The following is a 25095-nucleotide window of genomic DNA, read 5'->3' as shown; positions in this document are numbered from 1 at the left end:
GTCGGACTGATTAATCGCTCTTGGAAATGTGAAAAAACCCTCAGCGACACCTAAAGGTGCAATATGTAAAATCATGATGGAGGCCAGGTGGATATTTGCAGTCGGACAGTAACAGTTAAAGGCAGGAGAAATACGGCTCCTCTCCCGAGCTGCTTCAGACCAAAACCTTCAAATCGAAGTCTGTAACTTCTCTCTGTGTCGCTGCTGTTGGACAAAATCCTCCAACTGAGTGAAAAATAATGAGAACGTCGTCGGCTCCCTCGACACCTGCTGCTGAGCAAACACATGGGAGGCTTACGAGGAAGCTCCAAGTTTGAACATGTGACATCTGAGGCATATAAAACCCGACAATGCTCCAAAAAAACCCCCAAAAAAACAGGTTTGGCAACGTCGTCTGGTTACCTGCAGTAAAACGTAATCAGCTGCTGCATCACGCCGCCTCCAACGGCTATATAATATGTAATTAACTGAACAATTAACTTCACATTTACAGGCTGTAACACGTGTAGTGTTATTAAACATAATGCCCAAAAGTCAATCTCTGTTATACAGCGGGCGGCTGATTGGTCAGACCGTGCCGATAGTTCCCATCATGCATGTCTCAAATCTGTGTTTTAGTCTGAGCAATGAGTTAAGTGGAGACTTTTCAATTAGCAGGCATGCGTTAGTAAACACTGAGTAAGAGTCACGATACGCTTGGAGACATTCGTTATTGGAATCACAGAGTATGCTGCATATCCCTGCATCGCTCATCTATAATCATTATCACGGTACAGAATTAGCCATTGGCTGTTTTTGTTACATTAATAATACAATTTGCTAAGTTATGTTAATGTCTAAAATCACTGTAACCCAACACTTATGAGTACAAAACGTGTCCGTCGTATGGGCGGTTAGAGGTTGTTAAATGAGAAGTCTGGCGTTATTTCACATCGCTCTCATTTTCACTACATCCCTGACAAGACAGAGGATGCATTCGTCCAGCTCTCATCACTTTCTGACTCAGACGGTCTGAGGCTCGCAGTCCCAAGGCCGTCGCTCCTTACAGAAGATGGACGTATGTAAAGCGTCCATAACTAAAGAAGAATGGACTATTCATAACTAAAGAATGGATGAAGTGACGAATCGCCTGACTCTGCAGTTCTGCAGTGTAGTTTCATTTCCTGAAACTGCTGCACACTGGTCGCTGTAACAGGAGTAAATTGGGGACTATTTTGCGCTGCGGATGAATGCACATTCGGTGCACTAGTGAGTATTTAGGCCCATTATAACAAGGAGCAGGACTCTGAGTGCAATGATGTGGCTCACTGATGAGCTTTAGCAGTTGTTTGGTGACACGAGAGACGAATAAACTACATCAGGCTTTGGTTACACACACAAGACTTGTTAGTGAGATCAATTCATGGCTGGTTTTGCTCTTTTCCTGGGAAGTATACTGTACAACACGGCCGGGGCTTAACCTCTCGCAGATTACAGATTACTGCAATCCTGTTACACGTCACCTGCTGCTTTCTAACTGCGGCCGTGACCTTGCGAACATAAGGAAGCTTGCACTTAATAGGTCAAAGTTATGCAAGCGCTTTAGCTGTAACGGTGTTAAGAGAGCAGTCTTTGGGAGCTGAACTTGGTTGAACGACTTCAAACGCGGCAATGTGACGCAACTGCAGACCCTCCGATCGAATCCACGGGAAACACAATAGAACGCAGAGCGCGAATTCCTTTCTCTTCTATTAAAAGCTCTTGCTACCGGCTGTCAAGGAAACACAGTATAGAATTTGATGCGGCGAGTTATTCTTTTCAATCTGACACGATGCGACCACGGAGAGAAAAGTGTGTATCGTGGAACGGAGTGCGACGTCCACCGAGTGCGACTGGGGAGGGCAGCTCGAGCAGAGGAGGGGGATCAGAGTGGCCGGGTGTGTCGGAGGAAAGGTGTCGTCCTGGTGATTGGGTTTTGACTGACAGCTGCGGGGAGGGGGGGGGGTTGTATCTGATTTGATTGGACAGTAGCTCATCCACAAGCAGCGGTGCACATAACTGAGCACGCTCGCCCTCACGCACACGCACGCACACACACACACACACACACACACACACACACTGGCTTTCTCTTGTTTGCTCTCCTTCTCTGTCTTAGTCATTCGCCGCTTGTCACCAAATCTTTCTGTCTCCTCTCCGCCCACGCTTTCCTCCGCTTCCCTCTACCTCTCCCTCTCCTGTCGGTTTGTTTTCCTTCCCTCTCTCCTTCCCTTGTCATTTTTTTTTTTTTTGTTGCTGCCTCGATCTCACAGTTTCTCTCTTCTCGTCTTCTATAGCCTCGTTGTTTTTTACGCACAGCCTCTGCCTCTCGATGGACGCTTTTATCTCGAGCCTCGTCGTGTCTCCATGAGTTAAATACATTTTTGGACTGCGGGTGGTCCCGCTGGGAGCTGAACCCTGAACCCCTGCGCTGTCAGGGCCATTTCCAATGACGTGCAGCCATTTATTACCATAGAACAAGGCCATTTCTTTCATAGAACATACATCATTTAATAGATGCTTTCATGCAGTCTGATTGTATCACAGGTAAATATATTTCTAGCACAGGTGGTCCCTGGGTAAATTTAACCCCTGGCCGTGGCACACTGTTCACGCCCTGCTTTCCTCCTGTCTATAATTTATCGACTCCCTTGCTGTCTGTAAAGGCACGTACATTCGATGACAGTCACCTCCTCCTTCCCCGCCCCCTATCTGTTCCACCTGCCAATCAAACTAAACGGCTAGTCTTATTCCTCGCCTCTCCTGCGATGAGCTGACAGGGGGGATAAGGGAGGGGCCGGCGACTGGAGGAAGAGGAGGAGGAGGAGGGGTGTGGAGTTAAGAGGGAAAAGGTGTGGGGAGAGATAGAGGAGAGTTATTGAAAAGGACGGGGAGAGGTGGATGTGAAGGAGGAGGGGGAGGAGGGCAGGGAGGCGTCGTGACAAGACGGAGAGGGGCGAACGAGCCGTGAGTGACACGGCGGCAGAGAGATACCCGATGATGGAGGGATGGAGGGAGGCAGGGAGGCAGGGAGGGAGGGAGGGAGGGAGGGAGGGGAGGGGTGCGGATCGATGGGGGTTGGCTGGAGGTTCATCTATAATGCAGAAAGGCCAAGGGAAAGAGTGTATTTGTGTGGGCAGGATTTAAGACCAGGTTTGCAGTTTGTTTCCGTGTGTGTGTGCGTGCGTGCATCAGAATAATTGCGTACACGCTATCAGTGAACACGCGAGAGCTTGTACAAGCAGGTGTTTTGGCAAACGGTGCCCATGTGTGTTTATTTCCGTGCGACGAGCGACTGCTTGCACGTGAAGGTGTCAGAAATGGAGCATGCCGATGTGCGACTGCTTCCGAGTGCGTCCCCGTGCCTGCAGACTGTCAGCGCTGCTCCCTGACATGTAGCCTGTAGGGCTGTGTGGGCAAGTGCATTTTTAAGCATTCTTTTGTGCTTTGTGATTGTGTACCTGCCGTGTAATTTGACACCTTTTCAGTGACTAAATGTGGGTGGGTTTCATGTTTGTCTGCTTCTTTATGTGCTCATCCAAAGTGCTGCTCGAGCCTATTGAGACCCCCTACATGACTGTGGGAAAAATGCTTTGATTGGACCAAGGACAGCAGCGCCCAGCCTGCCTTGTTTGAGAGTCAAGGCTTCCATCAGCTCAGGCTTCGGTAAGAGAAAAACAAGCAATGTTCGAGAAAGCCTCGGCTTGATTTAATTGATCATTTATTGGGTTACACAGATGAACCAGGCGAGGAAAAAATATGTCACACCTGGGTCAAGATCAAGGAGAGAGATTACATTAGCACGGGCTGAGAAGAGAAGATAAAAAGGCTACGAGCTCTGTCAGACAGACAGTTCATAAAACCTGAAATGACCACCAGAAAAATGTCAGCATCGGCCCTTTGTTCAAACACCTTCATATATTTATGCTTTCATGATCAGCGTAACGCCGATGTTACAGCCTCTCAAAAAGTCGTCTGACTTTGACACCGAAGACGAACGGCGCAGCTGTCTTCTAACCACGACCGCCATCCTTCCCTAACCTGACCCGAGCCCAAACCAAACCCGACCAGAGGAGAGAAAACGACTCGTGGGTGATTTTAGAGGGCGCGGACAGACACGTTCTGCAGTTAAACGATGAGGATTTGTTGGTCCATCTGCAGTAAACAAACAGTAAAAACTTTACTGAGGCTCATATGAGAATTTCATTTGCGAGGTTCTGCCTGTCATCATACAGACGTGCCGCACGAACAGCTCCTGTGCCGCTGTGGCTCCGGCATACAGAATGTACCATTAAGTCCTCCATCTATGGAGACTCCTGTAAAATGTGAGCGAATTATCATAATTCACTGCTTGATGGCACAGATCAGAAAACCTTAGCTATGCTGCAAACTGCGATGTTCAGTCATTGTACTTATGTGCTGACAGTGATTTTGCATATTGGATATTGTTTGGGGCGGCACGGTGACGCAGCAGGTAGTGCGCGTGCCTCACAGCAAGAAGGTCGCCGGTTCGATCCCCGGGCGGGGCCTTTCTGTGTGAAGTTTGCATGTTCTTCCCGTGCATGCGTGGCTTCTCTCCGGGCACTCCGGCTTCCTCCCGCAGACCAAAAACATGCTCATTAGGTTGATTGGTGACTCTAAATTGTCCTTAGGTGTGAGTGTGAGTGTGAATGGTTGTTTGTTTGTATATGTTGCCCTGCGATCGCCTGGCGACCCCGCCTCTCGCCCGTTGACAGCTGGGATAGGCTCCAGCGCCCCCGCAACCCCGAAAAGGGATAGTCAGGTATAGACAATGGATGGATGGATGGATATTGTTTGGATGCACTGTTTATTTAATTGCTTAAAGTTACATTTAATCCTTTTTGTGCTGCAGTTTGAGGTCAATCAACTAACCAATGATCTCTAACCGAAATCTGTACATGTGAAGAAAAGGTGTAGGTGTGCATGTGTATGGGTGCACCTGCAGTACGCACTGTGTGTTTCTGTGTGTGTATGCTTGCACACGGGCAGACATGGAGTGAATGAAACGTGTGTGTGTGTGTGTGTGTGTGTGTGTGTGTGTGTGTGTGTGTGTGTATGACTTACTCGGGGTTGCCCTCGCCCAAACACTGAAGATGAAACTTCTCTCCCTCTCTGGGCAGATCGCTCTCGGGCAGGATGTGCACGTTTGGGGAATCTGTAAGTGGAAGGCAAACACACACACACACACACACACACACACACACACACACACACACACACACACACACACACACAGGGTGTAGTTACATAACACGGGACTCATAACCGTGCAGACATGGAAACAGCAGCGATAGTCTCATTCATCCCCGTCTCCATCGACTCCCATCTGCATCCTGTAGGCGTCCCCAGCTCTCTGCCTACCACAATGACATAACCCCTTACACAACGACATCACTCTCCCTCGGCGATGCAGTACCGTCAGCCTTCCCACAGGGTGGCAGCACCAACCCAGACTCCGAAATGCTCCAAATATAGTCTCATTTTCGATGATAACCTGCTCTTCTTATCCACAGTGACTCAACTCTGGGCGAGAGCGCCAGCAGAGAAAGGTTAAATTCCTGTGTGGTCATTATTACCAGCAGCTAATGTGAAATTATTGGGCCAGAGATCAAGCTGCAAAATGGGGGAAATGTGCCTACACTGCCTAATAAAATAGAAGAGCAAGGCAGAAATAAAAAACAAAGCAGTTTGAGGTTTCCATTTCCCTCTCGCATCCGTCTGTCCTCTCCTCCCCCTCTCCTCCCCCAGCATCCTCTCTTATCTCCTCTCCTCCCCATCCACCCATTTCCCAGTTGACTCACACAACACCCGCAGAGCCTGCTCGCTCCTCTTGTCCCCCGGGGCGAGAGAGGGATGGTCGACGGCGCAGGTGATGAGGGCGTTGTCGTCGCTGCGGCTCACCTTCAGGGTGAGCTCGCTGCTCACGTTGTACGTGGGCTCGTCTGGAACGGACAACACCACGTCTGGACGTCCTGAGGTGAAGAGGGACGAGAAGGGGAGGGGACAGTCAAGAGGAAGGCGTCCGCATCTTAACCGGGGAATAGTACAGCACAAGCCCGAGACAAGGCACAGAGGAAGGGTCTTTCACTGTAATTAGGATGTGGCGGTTTCATGTTGTACAGCTGTACAGAACTGCTGTGACCCCCATTTGTTCCCATTAAATGAAAAATGGCTTTTCTGTGCAGTTACCTTGTGCCCCTGGGTGTTTTGCTCTGCTACCACTGTGTGCCACATACACTGCAGGTCTAGCAGTGCACTTCCACACATTTCTAAAGCAATATCATACATTTTACCACTAAAAGGATCAATGTTTTTCCGCTGACTCATTCGGTGATGTATATAAAAGTTTTATCGAACCAAATGTGATCATATAAAGCCTGCAGGTTTATCTTCAAAGGTTACTACGAGCAGCAGCCGTAACACGGTCTGAGGTTTGTATTTCTCTCACTTTGACGAAATGATCAGCCGGTTCGAGGAACAACAGAAAATTAATCAACAACTATTTTTACAATTGATTAATGTGATTAATCAAGGTGCCAAACGTTCGCTGGTCCCAGCTTCTCAAATGAGAGGATTTGCTTCATTTCTCTCTTTCATGTTGCTGTACATTGAATATCTTTGGGGTTTTGAACAGTGCGTCACTCAGCTATTAACAAAAAAAGGAATCAGTGATGGAAATGTTGGTCAGTTAAATTTGTCTCGTGTTCTAAAATGCTGCCATTGTGGTGGAAACAGCTCAAATTTACTCGCTTATATATATATATATATATATATATATATATATATAAATAAACACTCCAGACGGTGTCAGTCGCACATCCAGCCACAACATCCTTGCTCATGCTAAAAGTAAAGAAAGTAAAAATCTCACTTTCCTTCAAGCCCTGTAATGCAACATCAGTGCGAGCGGCGCGCTCATGTTTGCTAACCAGGCCTGTCTGTGATGTCCCACGCTGAAGGACACCAAAGGGACGAGAGAGACTAAAGATCTAATGTTACTAAGTCCGGCTCTTTTTGGACTCGCTCGCTCGCTGTTGCTTAGGAGACAGCTTGCATTTCACATGATGTAATCCATCACTGAGGACGGAGAGGCATCTATACACAGGAGCAGAGCTTCATTTCAGCAAATAAAGAGAATCTACAGCATCTTACAGGCAAGCTGTTGCAGCCACATTTTGTTATTTTGGGTGATAAAACAGGTCTGCTTTTACGGCTTAACTTTGCTGTTTCCCCTCTCCTTCCTTTCGCTTTACATTTCTGGCAGCATCCACAGCAGTCTGTGCAGAATCAAAAGAAGAAGAAGAAGGAGAACTGGGCAGGTGCAAGCGAGTGTGAGGAGCAGCAGACAAAGTATGAAAGCATAAACACAGCGGAGACTGCCATCCGAGATCGCACTCTATTGTAAGAGGAAATCTCAAACTGGGCGGTCAGAGCGTGAAAGTGGTTGGTGAATCTTGGAAAGTGGACCGGAACCTTATCACTTTCTCCTGCGTGGACTGACGCACACACACATGCACACACGAGCGTGAGCACATGTAGGTCAGGCTCCTGAATAACATACACACAGAGGAGACACAGATAGTGGCTGGGGAGCAGATTGGAAAACACACACATACACTTTTTCCTCTGTCTCGCCTTTTTCTCTCAAACACACAGATATTACAGACCCCTCCTCCTCTTCCTCCTCCTCCTCCTCCTCCTCCTCCTCCTCCAGAGAACTCTTCAAACACCACTGAATCTAATGACATCTCTCTTTTTATTACCATAACCAGTCCTCTGACCCACAGAGAAAATTAGTTTACTTTCCAGGTGCATTTCAATAATCCCACGCCGCTCAGAGGAGTCCTTTCATCACTCCCCTCTCTCTCGGCACACAGACAGTATGTCGCCTTTATTAAAGACCATGCATTTCCAAAACCAGACCTGGGATTGAAGAAATGCTGTTTGTTTACTCGCTGTCTCTCGCGTACAGTATTTCTGAAATCACACAATTGTGTTTTAATAAGTTTTTCAGGCCCAAGGGGTCACCAAACCGACTCAGCACATTCATTAAGGAAAAAATAAGATGCAGTCAGTTTAAGTGTTTTTTCCCCAAGACGGCAGTGATGCACGTTTAGTCATAATTCACATTTCCTCCGTTCATTATTAGATAATCAGGGTAGATTTGCATGAAAGCAGAGCAACAAGCAAATCGGACCGGAGAGCGGCAACAGGTCGTGTTGAGCTGATAACGCGGGGTCAGCTCACACGAATTACAAAAAACTATATATACTTTAGCTCATTTTTGTTTTTTGTCCAGGTTTCAAGATGTTCATCTTTCACAATCCTGTCTCCGCCCAGACATGCAATGGTGTTTCTGGATTGTGGTTCACACAGCGTCTCAATCCAAATACATCCTCATTACTCTGCATAATCCCCACAACAGGCTGCGAGCACGTCTTCATCCTGGGGAATATTTCTCTGTTAGGAAGTAGTTCCAGTGAAAACGGCCCCCTGGTGGATTATCCAGAGTAATCAGGATGTTGTCTCTGGAAGCAGTCGTTGCTGTTGACATTCTTCAATTCTATGAGGACTTAGAACGAAATTATATTCACCGCGATCTTGGCGACATCTCAAAATCTGCACAAATAAAATGAAAACTGTCTGCATGGCTAGGCACCAGATGTAAGTGAGAATATGTGATTTGGGCTAACAGACCCTTTAATTGTAGTTAAAGCAGCTATAATCATTTTTATAATGTCTTATGGGACTACGTGAAAGAGATCATTCACAGTGATGAAACAACAGAGGTGTTATCACCTGACTCTAGTGTTTGTCAGTGTCTTTCAACTTGTTGTTTCGGGCCACAGCAGCTCTCGTAGCCTCATTTCCAGCTGCAGCAGGCGGCTGTTTCCAGCTCCGAACACCAGACAGGTACAGTTAGCGACGAGCTGGTGATCATAGAGGAGCAATTAGATATTGCCTGAGCCGTTAATGGAGACTAAAACAGAGCTGAAAGAGAGGGAATCCTGGACGTACATTAATCAGGTGGATGCAAACACGACTCTAAGTGAGCGATAATGCAGCTCCATGGCTGCCGAATATGTAAATGTCGCTGCTGCACCAAGTTCGACAGATCCGACTTTATAAGACGTCAGTGTTGGTTGCAGCTTGTTTCCACGGCTCCCAAGTGGCAAAAAAACAGTTAGTGCAGGTTTAATTTATGTGCAAAGTATGAGAGTTGTACCCTGAAGCTAGAGAGCAAGCTGGGTCTCCACATATATGAGGAGACTGTAGAGCAGACCGTGCAACAGAAAACACGATGCTGAGATGATGGTGGGTAGAGGTAAAAATAAAGGTGTGAACAATTATTGCTGATCAGCGTTAAATATAAAGGAAACAAAGAATAAATTATAAGCCACATATATTCACAGAAAAGCATGCAGCGGGTAAATGCTAACCTCTTTAAGAGAGCTTATCTGAAAGAAAATACTATTTGTTGATTCTGATAACCTCCTTAAAAAACGTTAATTAAACAAGAGAAGGTCACCCAATGCTACTCATGCTTATTAAAAAACAGCTTAAGGGTTTACAACAGTTCAGAAAATACCAAATCAATCAAAGTAATGTTTTTAATGACTGATAAATCATTAAAAATAAATATCAATATTCAATCAGTCTACGTGCAGCATTCTCCTTTATTATTTAATCACAAGTATATTCCAGCACCTGCTAAAAGTTTCATGGTGCACCCGCATACATTTTTATTAAAACTCCTATTCCTGGAGTAAAAAGGTGGGCAACTGGCACATCCTTGAGACTAACTTCCCCCAAGGTGGTGATGCGATGCAGATGAGGCACTGGTGCTGTTGATGTTTCAACCCTCAAGCGTACAATCGGCCATAAAATAATCATATTAGGAGAATCAAACAAGTGCATGCAGCATGTTTGGGCCTTTAACGCTGGAGAAGGGCGCTCGTGACGACAGGGTCTGGATCAGAGCTCAGACAATCAGCCAAGGAATCGATTAGCGGATGGAACCAAATCAGTCTCATAATGAGATGTAAAATGCTGTTTTTATAATCAAAGGAATGAATCTGCGAGGAGGAGGAGGAGGAGGAGTTAGCTTTTGGAGCCTGGGCTCTCTCTCTTGAGATGCACCAGGCTTTCAGCGAACTCGACTGCGAGCCCATCCGTGGCAATATTAGACACTCAGAGCGCGGTGACGTCGTATAAAGAGCAGGAGAATCTGCTCATGGAGGCACGGACGGGTCAGACAGATCATGACCTTCACTGGGCTTCAGGTCCTGTGAGAAATCAGAAGAGAACCAACTTTTCCTGAACCTAACCAAGTAGTTTTACAGCCTAAACCGAACCAAAGCGCGACTGTTTGACAACATTAACCTCTCCGGCTTTAAAGGCTTAAAGTGGCGTCGGTATTGGACGACCTGGGATGAGATTGTGTTGGACAGCAGGAGCAGCTGCCGCAGAGGGGTTTACTTTGGAGTTAGCTGAAAGCCCGGTGCGTGTCATAGAGATGCTAAAGGGAAGCTTAGGCATCTGCATGAGACGCCGAGGTGTGTGTCACCGCTTTTAATGCGGTTTAACATCTCGTGGAACAGGACGACTTCAAGCCATTAGCAGCCTTAACGTTTGGATGTTTGTGTGAAATGATCAACGTGATGTTTTTTTAATTCAGGAAATATTCAAATGCAGTAAATATAAACAAAAGATTCATTACAGTAAACCTCTTTGCAGTGTTTGCAGAGTCCACACAATTCTATTTAGCTGTGCGAAATGTGTTGTTTCGCTGCTTGTCTTGAGTGTCTCCGGGTTTTAGTAAGTAATTTAAAGCTGTCACTTTGGGCTCAGGTAAATTGTGATGAAAGTAATCTTCAGTTGCAACTCTATTCTGGATAAAATATAACATAAACAAGAGCAGATGGGCCACTGTGGGAAGATAGAGTGAATGAGTGAGTAAAACCTCCTTATTATTCAACAGCGCCGCTGACTGAACAAGGCGCTTAACCCCCAGCTACTCCAGCGAAGCTGCTCAGTCGCCAGAAGTAGAAGACTCTGGTTTTACTTGGCATCTCTGAGGTGTGAAAATGTGTAACTGTGAATAGACAGTAGCGCATGGCTTAACACCACCGTGCGTGCTCAGCAGAAGCCCTGCTCCTCTGGATAAGGGGGAGGTTTTAAAATAATCAAAACAGTCATCACTTTTAAGTTTAAATCGGATTACGGCCGGTGAAAGCGCCGCGGCCTGATCTAAGCGTTCGTATGAGGTCATCTAATTTAGAAAGAGATTTAATTAGTCCTGTTACTGGATTACCAGGTGATCACAGCTCCGGCTTCTGTCTTCCCGTCTCTGAACTCCACCTGTTTCCAGTGGTGGAGGTGAAAAGGTGCATTTACTCAAGTCAAGTAACATTTTGTTTGTTGATATATCGCAGTTTTTGCATTTTCTGCTCATTTCTTCTTTTACTTTACTGCGTGTCAGATATCAACACTGCACTTCTTACTTCATCACATTTATTTTACAGTTAAAATCACAAAGATTTTAAATACTACAGATGTCTGAAACCTGTAAAACATGACGCATTGCTATAAAAAATCCTCCCAACGTTCGAGTTCAACCACCCACTGTGCAATAACAAATTCTTCTTAGGTATTAATGCATCTGTAACAGACAATTAGTGCTGAAGTGATTAGTCAGTTAATCTACCCGCAAACATATAATTGACAACATAATTGACAAGAGCTAATTAATCGCAGTCAGCTTTAAAGTAAAGATGTGAATCATTCACTGGCTTCAGCTTCAGAAATGCGACATATCACCTCTAAATCTGAGATTAAAAAAGCTTCTCTACCTGCTGACATTTTGTGGACTAAATGATTTTGGGAATAATCAAAAAATATGCGTCAGATTCATCTGAAATGAAAACTCGTTTTGTTGCTGTGGTTGTGCTTGGCTTGAACTGACTCCTGTTGAAAGGGGTGTAGATGAAGACTATGGGAGAACTTCTCTCATCTTCTTCATGCCTCAAAGCTACTTCATGTCTGAAGCTGCGAAAGGCCGGTGTTATCTAACGTATCTATGTAATTACAGCCCAATCTGACGTGTCATTGTGAAAAATGACTACTTTTACGTTAAGCAGAAATTGGAGATTATTTCTCCTAAGTAAAACTTTGAACGCGAGAGTTTTACATCACGTTGGTGCTAATTTAGAGATCTGAATACGTCTTCCACCGCTGTCTGTCTCTCTGATGTCCCCGTCCGTCTCGTCTCTTACATTACGTTGCTCCATACGGACACACGCCCATGTACCCTTCGCCATCCGCCCCACGTCCTGCATTATGACAATTTGGGCCGGTATTCAGCCGGTGTGGCCTTAAGTGCCACCATAAATCCCCATTATCCCCAATCCAATACATCGATGTCACTAAATGATCCATAGCCCTTTCACACAGTACAACTAATACAGTCTTCAAAGCTCTTAGCCTTTCATTCTTCTCAATTACCACTCCCTTTCCCGCACTCTCTTGCTCCCCGTCTCCCCTCCTCTCCCCCCTCTCTCTATCTAAATCCTCTTTCCGGATTTCTCTCTCCATTTCGTCAGCCTCCCCTGCTTTTCTCCCCTCTCTCGTGTTGCGCTCTCCAGTCCCCTCTTCTTTAAAACTGGTCCCCCTTTGCTTCATCCTCTGCCCCCAGTCTGCGCTCCCACTCGGCTGCAAAGCCGCCTTGCTTCTTCTTCTTCTTCTGTGGTTTTCTTAATTCCCCTTCTGCTCGCTCTTTTTCCTTCGCTCTCTCTCTCTTCTGTCGCCTCTTTGCAACTTCCATCGCTCCCTCTCGCTCCCGCTCATTCACTCACTGCCTCTCTGTTCTCTGTTTTCTCTGCAGCCCCTCGCTGTCACTTTCTTGCCGTCTCTCACACACTCACACTCACACACACACACACACACACACACACACACACACACACACACACACACTCTACATCTGTGTCGCCCTCATCCCCCTCTCTCTCTATCTCCAGCTCTCCTCTTCCTCGCTTGCACTGTCAGTGATGCTGTCAAAGAAGCAGTGGTGAGCAGCAGTCTATGGGCTCATCTTTTCAACACACACACACACACACACACACACACACACACACACACACACACACACACACACACACACACACAGACAACAGCTGCATGAATGAGAAGCTGTGCTAATAGCACGCTGACCCATAGTGCTCTGCTGCTAGCCGGAGATGAGCACAGTGCGACAGTGTGTGTGTGCGTGTGTGATTATCATCTGTCCATTACCCGTGCTTGTGTGTTAAACCGACTTTGTGTGTGTGTGCATGAGAGAGAGCGTGTCATTCCAGCAATGACTGATTGGTGTTGTGTGGTGTCAGAGCGGCTGGGCGAGGCCTCGAACACACCATCATTCACACCGAGTTGATCTCCTTTAAATCTCTCTCTGTCTGGCTCCGTTTTTCTCTTCTCCCGTTTTATAAAGGGTCGGTTCACCCAAATTACTAAACAGAACCAATGTCCCCGCGCTCTGGATGCAACTATCAGCAGACAAGACCGCTGATTCAGCGAAACCCTGGACTGCATTCAACGACGGCGCTTTTTAACATTCAGTGCCAACGTTTTTAAAGCAATTCATTTATGCAACGAATGTGCATGGCAATAGGAAGGATAGCGGCATTTAAACTGTGGTCAACGGGGCATAATTTTACACACGTGTTTAGTTAGTGGGAGCAGTCGTAACGTCTCCCGTGTCCTTCCTCATGTCTCTTCCGCAGTCTTAAAAAAACATGGCGTTAAAAACGCCCTGATGGCGTCTTATCTGTCTCATATATCATCGGGCTGAGAGACTTTGTGACAGAAAGCCCGCATGAAAAAAATGATGCACGGAGTTTCAGATACGAACGTCACCAGACAGGGAAACGGCTAATGAAGGATGCTGTCAAGTTGCATTATGGGAAATGTATGGATGTAGTGTTTTCGGCTCGATCAATCAGAGCATCCTTTCATGGTTAAGGTTGGGGAAAGGTTGTGGTCACAGAGGAGGGAAAGCAAACACTAATTGTGCGTCTATGACAGGATATAAACTCTGCACACCCATCCAGCTCCTTTCCCGCCACAGCTCCACTCTCCATCTTGCCACATAAAGAGCGCAGCGCTCTTTGGGCTGGCACTGGATGTAAATCATGAAGTGCAGATATGTTCAGCATGAGCATAATTCGTGGGGATAGGGCTGTTTTTTCAGCACAGGTAATTCCTGTGCAGGTGATGGCTGTGGATTATCCGGAGTAATCAAAACATTGTGTCAGGAAAGACACATTGCTGAGGATTTTTTTTCAATTAAACGTTCCAGTGTTTCAGCACACCAGCAAACCAAATTGCATTCACCTCCGTTATATTGGATCATTGGCAGAAAGCTCGAGAGACAAATATCTCAAGAGCTGGACAAATAAAAGCAAAACAATCAGCGAGGCGGGCTGCTATTACAGGTAAGAGGAAAAATACACATTTTTGTATTTTGGGCGAGCTGACCCTTTAAACAGAAATCCAATCTCTTTAAAAAGCAGCAATCTCCAGACTCCTCTCTCCCTCTGTCTCCTGTATTTAGCTCAGCTGTAACAAAAAGAGCAGATAATCTGTCCTCAGGCAGGCAGCTCTCCCATTCCTCCTTCTCTTTGTAGCTTCAGTCCATTCTTTTGATTCATTTCAATCCATAATTATAGCAAACACTAACACTGCCAAGGCAGTCAGGACACAAGATGGGCATTTTTGCATCACAAAGCCTGAGAATAGCATTTTCACATCAATAAATCATTAACATATTATATCACCATATTATATTAGTATAATCGCTGTAGAAAAGGCAATTGCAAAGAAGATCCAGCAGTCTGAACAGTGTGCACGGAGCAGATTTGGCGGGACATCTGCCGGAGAGCTTTGCAAACAGACAGAGGGCGCTGTTCTTCAAACAGGGCTTAAAGCTTTTAGAGTTTCTGGTAACGGCAGATGGTGGAAGGAGCGAAAGGGTGACAGAAACAACACTTCCAATATGTTTGTTCTGCTCGGTAAAGCTAAACAGAAAACCTTTGACTGATGAGGCAACACGAAGCAGGGGGATTTACGGGAAACATGGTCGTAATTTGGAGAAATGCTACCACTGCCAATACCACTGGTGTGAGTCAGAGGATGCCAATCGTCTCTCCTTGATTTTCAGTTTATCTGCAAGAAGAAAGCCGGTTAATTTGTCCTCTCATGGCATCCTCGCTGCGCTCTCTCTTTCCCTTGCCTGCTCATTTCTCCCGTTTATCTGTAACAAAAGACCAGTCAGTCTGACCTCATGCAAAGCTCTCTCTATCTCTGTTTCTCTGTTCGACCTCATCCCTTCATCCTCTCCTCCGCCCTGCCTTTTATTGCTGGATTCTGTCGTTATCCCCGGCTAGATCCGACCCACGCTATCTCTCGCTCTCTGTTGTGTCACTCCCAGTTGCAGATATGTTGCAGCTCAACGGATGACACACACACACACGCACAAATAAATTCTGCATCAACGCACACACACACACACACAAAATACAAGAAAAGCAAACACATTCGCAGTTCCTGAATACATGCATAGGCTCAAATTTACAGGATCAGGACATGAAGGAATGAATGATGGGAAAGGAGGATGCAAACACACTCACAGCATGCTTCTGCACTCACACACGCGCGAGCAGCATGCTCTCGCACTTGCACATACACATATGCTGTCGCACTTGCGCACACGCATATGCAGGCACAGGTTTGGGACACACAGAGGGACAGCAGGCAACGTGGCAAGGACACAATACGCACACAGCATGATCACACACACAAGCCACGTTCTCACACGATCAAAGATGCACACAAATGCTCATATGTGAGGGATGTGTGCACGTGTAGGAACACACACACTTGGAGATCTACATACACACTGATTACAGCAGGGCCACACAAACACTACTGTAAACCCGCAGAGGAACACACACCCACGTGCACGAGCACAAACTGCATCCTCGCATTCCTATCATTGCAGCTACACACTCACACGCGCTGTCCTACACACATACACGCAACCACACACACGCATTTCCTTAGCACACACACAGGAGCAGAGTGAGTACAAGCCAGGGACACGTCCAGCACACATTTTCTGACCCCATAATACACACTCACACTCACACACACAGCGTCCCACACACTCCCTGTGTCTCTCACCATCCAGCTCCTGGTCTCCACGATACCAGCGCAGCTTGGCGGGGGGTTTGCTGCCGGTGCTGGTGCAGGTCAGGGTGACTTTGTCCCCCTCTGGCACTGCATTCTCAAAGCCCAAGATCTGAGGTTTACCGGGCACACCTAGAGAGAGAGGGAGGGGGAGGGAGAGAGGGAGAGAGAGAGTTATATAGCTAGCAAGGGGGAGGGAAAACTTTATGCTGCAAGGCTCACCTTGTAGCCAGAAATAGCAAAAAAGTTTAGCTGAGCTTCCAAGGAATACTGCAAATTTTTGCAAAGTTGTTGTGTATTGAATTGGGGAATTTATTTGGTCAGTTCGGAAAGCTCTGATGGAAGCCAGCTCGGAGAGAAATAATGACGCAGGCTTGCAATGATTTGGCCCCAAAGTGGTTCAGAGTCATTGCACAGCAGCTCAGATGTCTGTAACGCTCCCAGAAGCATAAAAGCGACTGTCTCCCCATCAGTGTCCATCAGGGCAGGTGCACAACAACATTTCTATGTTTTACTGACAAGTGACCACTTAAAGCTGCACATATGACTAATGCGCCTGAGAAGCTAGGACGGAAGTAGCTTAACATTGGTACAGCGCCACAAAACCTCTTAGGTGGGAGGTCAGGCTGAGGTTCACACTGGAAAACCACTAAAAACACAAAATGTTGACCACAATCTTTTCCTGACTGTAACCAAGCAGTTTTTCGCGCCTAGACTTAACCACACCCAAACCACAGTGGCAGCAGATCACAAACCAATCATATGAATTTGTAATGGATTTTGAAGACTGAAAAAAAGATGCCACCATGACGGCCGGGGAACCAGATCAAAAACTCTCATATCAGATGCAGCGGCTGTTTGTGGTTGAGTTTAGACGACATGTGAGGCAATAAAATACAACAGGAGGTCTCCTGTAATGTTCTTATAAAAATCTGAAAATTTCCATCCAAGTAACATGACACCAGGGATTGCTGTGGCACTAAAAATCAGCGGTGATTTAATGCGGAAACACAAAATTTTACAATCACATTGATTAACTGTTTAATGCAGATCAGTTATTTCTTGCATGTGGCAGATCTGCTTACTGTAATGAGGTCAGCATCAGACCCAATAATGACCTGGCTGATTGGATCGATGCACCGCTGGTTGTAGGACAGTCTCGGTGCTAAAGAAATGCTCAGATGCACTGCACGATAACAAAGAGCAGACTCTCACTGTGTCATTGATTCTACATTGCATGCAAGTCTCATGATGAATTTGAATAACTGAAACGCCGACCACATTTAAGTAAGACTTGAAAGCATGACAGAAGCCCACAGAATATAGAGACAAAACTATTCCCAAAGCTGAATTAGAACTTATCATTGCACTTGTACTTGTGCCGTACATATCAAATATCCCAACACATGCAGTCAAGCCACAAAAGTGAAGATGGATGTCAACTGAGATGAACGTGGACGGTCAATTAACTCAAGGAATGTGTTATCGCTTTAAAATCAGCAGCATGACATCTGCGTTATCTCTGACGGCCTTGGCATTTCCACGCCGAAGTCAGTCTGGTAAATAATATCGTGTGACTGTTCATTCCCAGTACTTCAGGTCAGTTCAAAATGTCAAGTAAATTAAATTTTGCAGGGATTATTAAATACGACTCCCAGAATTCATTAGTTAAAAGCCAAGATGGGAGCTAGAATGATTCAGTGAGACTAAAAGGTTATTTTTTTGGGGGGGACACTGGAGCCCTGTGAGAGACAAAGTGAAGGGGACAGTGGGATGAAGTGAGCCAAAGGTCAGCTTCTGTTTCGCCAAGTGAGCCACCAGGACACCTCCAGCCAAACCAAAATTTCATGATACAGCTTCCTTTCCCAGAGGTGTTCTTCCAGATTCCGGCATAGTCGGTTAAAATAAGGAACATTTTTACTTAATTGCTATTGTGAAGTGAAAACAACACATGCAGGAGAAGGAATCTACACGTGCACTCTGCCAAATATTTCAGAATCAACTTCGTCTTCACCGTCACAGTTGAAGGCCAGAGTGGAGAAAATGAAACTTTTCTCGTCGTGTCCCATCTGGAGCCATTGTGGGCGGCGCTTTTCTCCAAGTGTTGGTGGAGATTACTGCTTTTTGGAAATAATGAACATTCGGTTTTTCGTCTACTGCGTACGCACCACCTTGCTCATTGAGGGAGGCGAGAGAAAGAGTGACTGACAGGAAGCGAGCTGAAGGAGTGGGAGCAGGGAGACAAAGTCATGAAGGGATGCCAGGAGGGAAAGTGATGTATTTTCATTAAAATAGAAAAAAATCAAGTTTTTATCTCACTTATTCCATTTTTTTCGAATGTGACATATTCGGGCCATAAAATTCTAGAAAGCTCTGGAATATTACAAGTATGCAGGGAGTGAGGAATGACTAGATAGATAGATAGATAGATAGATAGATAGATAGATAGATAGATAGATAGATAGATAGATAGATAGATAGATAGATAGATAGATAGATAGATAGATAGATAGATAGATAGATCATTCCACAGGTAAACAGGTGATTGGTAACAGGTGATAGTATCATGATTGGGTATGAAAGGGGCATCCTGGAAAGGCTCAGTCGTTCAACAGCGAGGATGGAGGGAGGTTCACCGCTTTGTGAACACATGACTGGATGAAGGAGATTAATACATGAGCTCAGAAATACTTCAGAAAACTGTCGTCTGTAAACACAGTTTGTTTGCAGACGACTGAATCCTGTTTTTATTTGTTTGACAAAGCGTCCCGAGTTATTTGGAATCTAAGTTGTAGCAAACAGACGGATAGATAGATAGATAGATAGATAGATAGATAGATAGATAGATAGATAGATAGATAGATAGATAGATAGATAGATAGATAGATAGATAGATAGATACCTCTATAAGATGCTGTGAGCTAACATGGTATAGATCAAAAAAATAAAAATGTGGTAAATTTTTAATGTAGCAGTATTTGATGTAGAGCACTGTGTGCGGAAGCTCTCTGGCAGTAAAGTAACATTGAATATTAATAAGGGAATAATACTGCACATATAGAGTTGGTTGGAGAAGCCCTGTCGAGACCCTTTTCTCTACAAGGAGAATAAAAGTGAATAAAGCCATTATAAATTATTCTCTGCTCAGCTCAGGAGCGAGCGGTGAGGCATGCCACACGTTTTACGCTAACAGACGCGCAGGATTTCAAACTGACCGTACTCAGCAGTTACGGGCTCGTGTGTGTTTGTCTGTCAAAACAAGAATGACTCACACACATGACCACTGCTGTGCCAAAGCTCGATATGTTTGGCTGATTTTCCCATAGGGAACTGTGCGTTTTAGACATTTTACCATACATTTTTAATGGGTTGTCTCCCTCTCAGGGGTCATGAAATATTTATTGACCGTAGAATACAGTGTCACAGCTGTCAATTACAGCAAATGAAAAATGCTTGAATCACAATTACTGCAAAATTGGAAGAAATATAGGAGTGATTCTCATGTTAATCTGAATTTAAAGAGCCAGAGCAGACCAGTCTTCACCCTCCCTTGACACTCGCCTTCCCCTCCCCCCTTTGCACACACACAAACACATTAACATTTCGGCCATTTCGCTCATGCTGTTGTCCAGAGCAACTATATTGAATTCTTTTCTATACACTCTGCAGCACTGCCGAGGCATCTGAATAAATATCAAGAAAATGATTTATTCAAGGATGCTTCCACAGCTGTTGACTGACAAACCTTAAATTTGGGGAACAACCCCGTGGCCTTTCAGTCGCAGAGCAGCCGTTGTAAACATAAGCTACCCTGCCCTACCCAGAATTTGAAAAAATCCAGCATCTCTTGTTGTCACTTGATTCATTTTCCAAGAGAATTAGGCAGAAACCCTCTGCAGCTTGGTTTGCCTCCAACAATTTGTTGGCAAATTATGGTGTATTGGATTAGAAAAACTGAGTGGAAATGGCAAAAATTGCTAAAAACCTTCTCAATATCACAAATAAGTGACCGTAAGTCCATATTTGTCCAAATGTGGATGTAGGATTTTAGTGATCAGCTCAAAGAATGGCTCAATTTGATTACACAGCAATTTCAAAGTGGAACTGGATGCTTTGAAACGTTGGCCGTAAATCTGCCGACCACAACCTCCCAGGAATATCTGACCAGCTGTCTCTCCCATGTATACAGTAAGTCTCCATTGCGGTTGCATGGCCATAGCTGGTGCATTACAGTATTGCCAAGCACATTGCTTTGTTCTCATCTTCAAGTGAAACCATGAAATACGGCCAGAATTAGCTGACACTGACGAACAACAACAACTTGACTAATAAAAATCAATACTTGAAAGACTGTTTGCGGGGGTCCAAAGCCGATTACGCCAATGTCCAATCAATAAACAGGCCCAACCGCCACTGACAGGATGACCGCAATTTATTGCAGGCTGCAAGGAAGTGCTGCACGTAGGTAATAACATCCATCTCAAAGAGGATGAGTGGAGCTGGTTTATCTCCACACAAGAGTTATGTGAGGTCATAACCTTATACAAAGGTTAACTCTATAAGCAAGGATCCGGATCAAACTGGATGAAGGCATCATGAGGAGGGCGGTGGAGGCTTAATATTACCATGATTCAGTGCTCTTGCAGCTTTCCGCACATTAGTAACTAAAGGTCGGATATTTCCGCCTTTGCTGCGCTGATTGTTGGCATTCTTTTCTAATTGGTCTTTCACAAGTTCATGGAATTACTGCAACCCCAACACTTTGCCTGAGACCAACAGGCAGCCTGTCTTAGCATGTCACACCTTCAATAGACCCCCACAGGGTCAAAATTCATTCTGCTTTGAGAGAGGGTAAACTCAGCAGGGTCCATCAGGCTACAATGCCACAGCAGCGCGTGAAGGTGAATTTGAGTCACTTTTTCTACATTTTCTGTGTGTACTCTGAAACCAGCAAGTCGACATTGCTGTAAAATTGTTATAAACAACGTGACAACTGAGGAGAAAATAAGAAAAGATGGCAAAAGCTTCAAATCATCCATTTAAATTTGTCACAATCCTACAGGTTCGGGAGAGAAATTAAGATAGACTGCAGTCAAGCTGATGTGTACAGCCGTCAATCAGTCTCAAAGAAGACGTGGCAGGGTGTGAACACAAGGAAGGTAAGAATGTCACTCTGCGCCATTAGGCCTCCGCGAGAACAAAGGAAAATTTTTATAAAAAGCCCACGCAGGAAATAAAAATCTGAAGAAACCTCAGGACGGGCCTCACACAGAGGGATCCTCCTCCATGGACAGACAGATAGGAAGGTTAGAATTAATAGAGTAAAGGGAGTTTTACAAAAATTATAATGAAAAATTAAACAATTGATTTTCTTATCAAGAGCATGTTCTCATTTTCTCAAAATCCAGAAAACGGATTTAACACAGCTGTTAGAGCCACATTTACGTTGCACTTTCATTTCCAGGGCTTATTTTAAGGTCTGGAAAAGTTGCAAACTCTGTTTCTGGTAACATCAAGGTGAGAGATTTTCCCCCTGATATGAGAATATACACAGCATGTGCGTTAGCATGACCCACCTAGCACGGTGACGGTGGCTCGAGCGGTGCGGACCGGCATGGTGAAGATGGAGCAGGTGTACTCGCCCTCGTCAGACAGCTGCACTTCGGCGATGGTGATGGAAAGCTCGGTGGATGTTGAGCGGTGCAGCTGGATGCGGTTATCTCTCAGCGCTGAAGGAAGGAGAGGAACAGGATATCAATAATTAGAAATGTGCATATGTAATTGTTCTGCTTTATGAATTATTTAAAGAGAGTAGCTGTGTAAGGTATGCTTTCTTAATTATTCTATCTATTTACTTATTGAAAGTGTTCAGCTTGGCTTTAAACTTTTATGACTTAAGTAATTAATTGGATATTTATTTCATATTATGATGGATGTCTGGTAGCTCTCGTATTGGCTCTACTGGTTTCTCACAAGAGCATGAGTAAGGTAGAAGGGACAGAAAAAAGGTAGAGACAGGAGAAGGAAAAACGGGAGAAAAGATGAGTGGGGGAGGTTGGGGGAGGACAGGAAAGAGGAGAGCTGTCTGTGGAGGTGGGAGAAGAAATGTACCATAAGGCAGGAGAGAAGGAGAAAGGAGAAGGGATGTAAGGATGAAGAAAAAGGAAGGAGATGGCTGAGAGATGGGAGGGGAGGACAGGGAAGGAAAACCAGGTGAAGGAGGCAGGAAGGTGAGAGACAGGAGGGTGAAAAAGGTGAAACAGACGGTAAAGGGGGTGACAGGGTGGGATGGGGTGAACGTGGCAGAGGTGAAGGAGAAAGATGTGGCAAAAAAAGGTGTTGAAAGAAGGGGAAAAGGGGAGTTAGAGGAAAGGAGAAAGTAGGGAAAGAAACATTGAAAAGAAAAGGAGAGGTGGTGGAGATGTAGCGAGAAAAATAAGGGAGGCGGGAAGAGAGGAAGAAAGCATGTAAAGGAGGGCGAGCCAGAAAGGGGAGAGCAGAGTAAAAGGAAAGTAAGAAAGATGATGTGCAGAATTTAAATCATGGGAAAGAGAAAGGTAAAATGGAAAGGAGGAGGAGAGGGAGGGGGGAGAGAGGTGTTTAGAGAGAAAATGATGTAAGATGGAGCGAGAGAGGAGGAGGGGGAGGAGGAGAAGGCGGAGTGATGAAGATGAGGTGAGAGAGGAGGAAAAAATAGCTGAGATGTGAGTGCGAACAAGGCAAAGAGAGCCAAAGAGGGGAGTAAAGAGAGGAGATGTAAAACGAGTATGAGAGACAGAGAGAGAGAGAAAGTGCAAGAGAGAGAGAGAGAAGGAAAAAAACTGAAAAATAAAACAGAGGAAGCATAAATAGCAAGGAGAATAAGGGAGAGACAGTGAGGGATGGGTGGAGGAGTAGGAGGAGGGAGGAGGATGAAGAGGAAGGAGGCGGGGGGGAACATAAGAGAGACATAAATGGCTTTGTCATCAATGAGAAATCCAGCCATGAAAGAGGGAGAGAGAGCGCAAGCGACCAAGATAGATGATGATGATGAAATGCTACGAAATAACCGCTCGTTTCCGTGATAGCATTGACCTCTACGGTGTTTGTGCTGTGTGATTGCTGTCTGTCTCCCTACCTTCCATCTGCCTGTCTATCTAGATGTCTATCCGTCTATCTCTCTGTCTCAGTAAAGCCTTTTTCAGCTTTGTTCTCCGGCGCCATCATGTAGAGTTGGCTCCCCCACAAACACTGACTTAACATACAGCAAACCAGACTAAAAGAAAGCGGATACCTGCAAAAAAAAAAAAAAAAAAAAGCAACTGCGGTCACGTAAAGCAAACAGTCTGATAGATTTGTTCCCACGTTCAAGTTGTTTGGAGTTACCATGGCACTTTTTTTCAATCCCAAGTCTCAACTCTGAAACCAGAGGAGCTGAAGTTTGAGAAGACTCAGCTAAAATAACAGCTTTATTTTAGGTAATGTTGGATGTACTAGAAGTAGACGTAGCCACAGGGGAGGCTTCTGAGCGCCTGATATGACACAAATGAATGGAGAATCAGCTCAGGTCAGCAGGTGTGTAACAGAAAAAGTGGCCCCTCGCTGTAAGTTGCCCACAGAAGCACTTCTGTTCGCTGTGTCACAGCAGTTGTGAACATAGTTTAAGGTAGTAAGGACGGGTGGGGTTAATAGTGGAGTTCAAGTTGTAGTTCTGGTGTTTGCTAACAACAATACGACCCTCATTAGCACCTGGTTTGGCTTTGGAAAGAACAGAGACAGTCAGAAAAACAGCTGTTAGCCAGCCAGCTAACATGCTAGTTTACTAACTTGATTGTTTTAGCAATCAAGTTAGTAAGCTAGCTTGAAGAGATATGCTAGTTTACTAACTTGATTGTTTAACCAGTCAAGTTAGTAAACTAGCTTGAAACCACATGCTATCATAAAACTTAAATGTCTTATCAATCAATTTAGTAAGCTAACTTTAAGCCATATGCTAACTTGATTATTTTATTAATTTGCTGAAAGTTCATCTTTATGCTTCATGTGTCCAAATGATTTAGTCTTTGCTACTATCAGCAATACTACTACTACTACTACTACTACTACTTCTACTATCAATACAGCTTTCTGACTAAACCCCACGTAACATGTGTTTTTTGCTAGCTACGCATATAGCCAGCAGGCTAACAGACTCTATGTCACTGTAAATGAGGGTTGCCACTCAATCATTCAACCATCACCAAGGTTGAATGAATAATTTGTGACATTTTCAAACATGTCTGAGCCTCTGGTTTGTTTGTGGTTTCGTATCATCGGCTCTCTCTTGACTAAAACATGAAGCTTAAATGTGGAATCATTCACTATTTTCAACAGGGGACTCGTACATCAACGCAAAGCAGACTAGTAATCAAATTCTCACCTGGAAAATATGAACTCACAAGTCCAATTTAAAGACAGCAGCTCCTCAGAAATTACATTTTTCTGCTTATCATTAACTGACCGGCCAAGTATGCTATCTCAGGTATGGCTACTTTAAATGTGCTCAATGGGAAAACCACCAAGGTAAAGATCAGCGCTTCATTGATCTCTTCCGTTTGATGTTCAAGTCAGCTGTGTTGCACCTGTAACCACACCTAAGAGTGATGTCACAGTGCAATGACCACACCCCCAGTGCACTGCTACATCACTGCAGCAAACCAGTGAGCCTCCACTGCGTTCAGGAATGCATTCATTTTATCCCGAAAATGTCAAGAAAACAGTATGGCGTGGGCGGGTGCAAATATGTGTGGGTAATTTAATTATGTGTTATGTTTTTTCATATCTTATTGTTTA

General features: G+C 45.0%; 1 protein-coding gene across 2 annotated transcripts in view; it reads right to left on the bottom strand.

The window, feature by feature from the left end:
- The window catches only part of cadm3 (cell adhesion molecule 3), an 84738-nt gene that overhangs the window by 7169 nt on the left and 52474 nt on the right, over positions 1–25095 (bottom strand). For both annotated transcript variants that reach the window (XM_070973768.1, XM_070973769.1), the window contains exons 4-7: positions 21861–22013; positions 16279–16416; positions 5841–6017; positions 5104–5194 (exon numbers count right to left, since the gene is read on the bottom strand). In XM_070973768.1, coding sequence (XP_070829869.1) covers positions 5104–5194; positions 5841–6017; positions 16279–16416; positions 21861–22013 — 559 coding nt within the window. The remainder of the gene's footprint in view (positions 1–5103; positions 5195–5840; positions 6018–16278; positions 16417–21860; positions 22014–25095) is intronic.

Source organism: Chaetodon trifascialis, chromosome 11, assembly GCF_039877785.1.
Source record: "Chaetodon trifascialis isolate fChaTrf1 chromosome 11, fChaTrf1.hap1, whole genome shotgun sequence".
Lineage (NCBI taxonomy): Eukaryota > Metazoa > Chordata > Actinopteri > Chaetodontiformes > Chaetodontidae > Chaetodon > Chaetodon trifascialis.
This window is presented reverse-complemented; position numbering and strand designations above follow the sequence as displayed.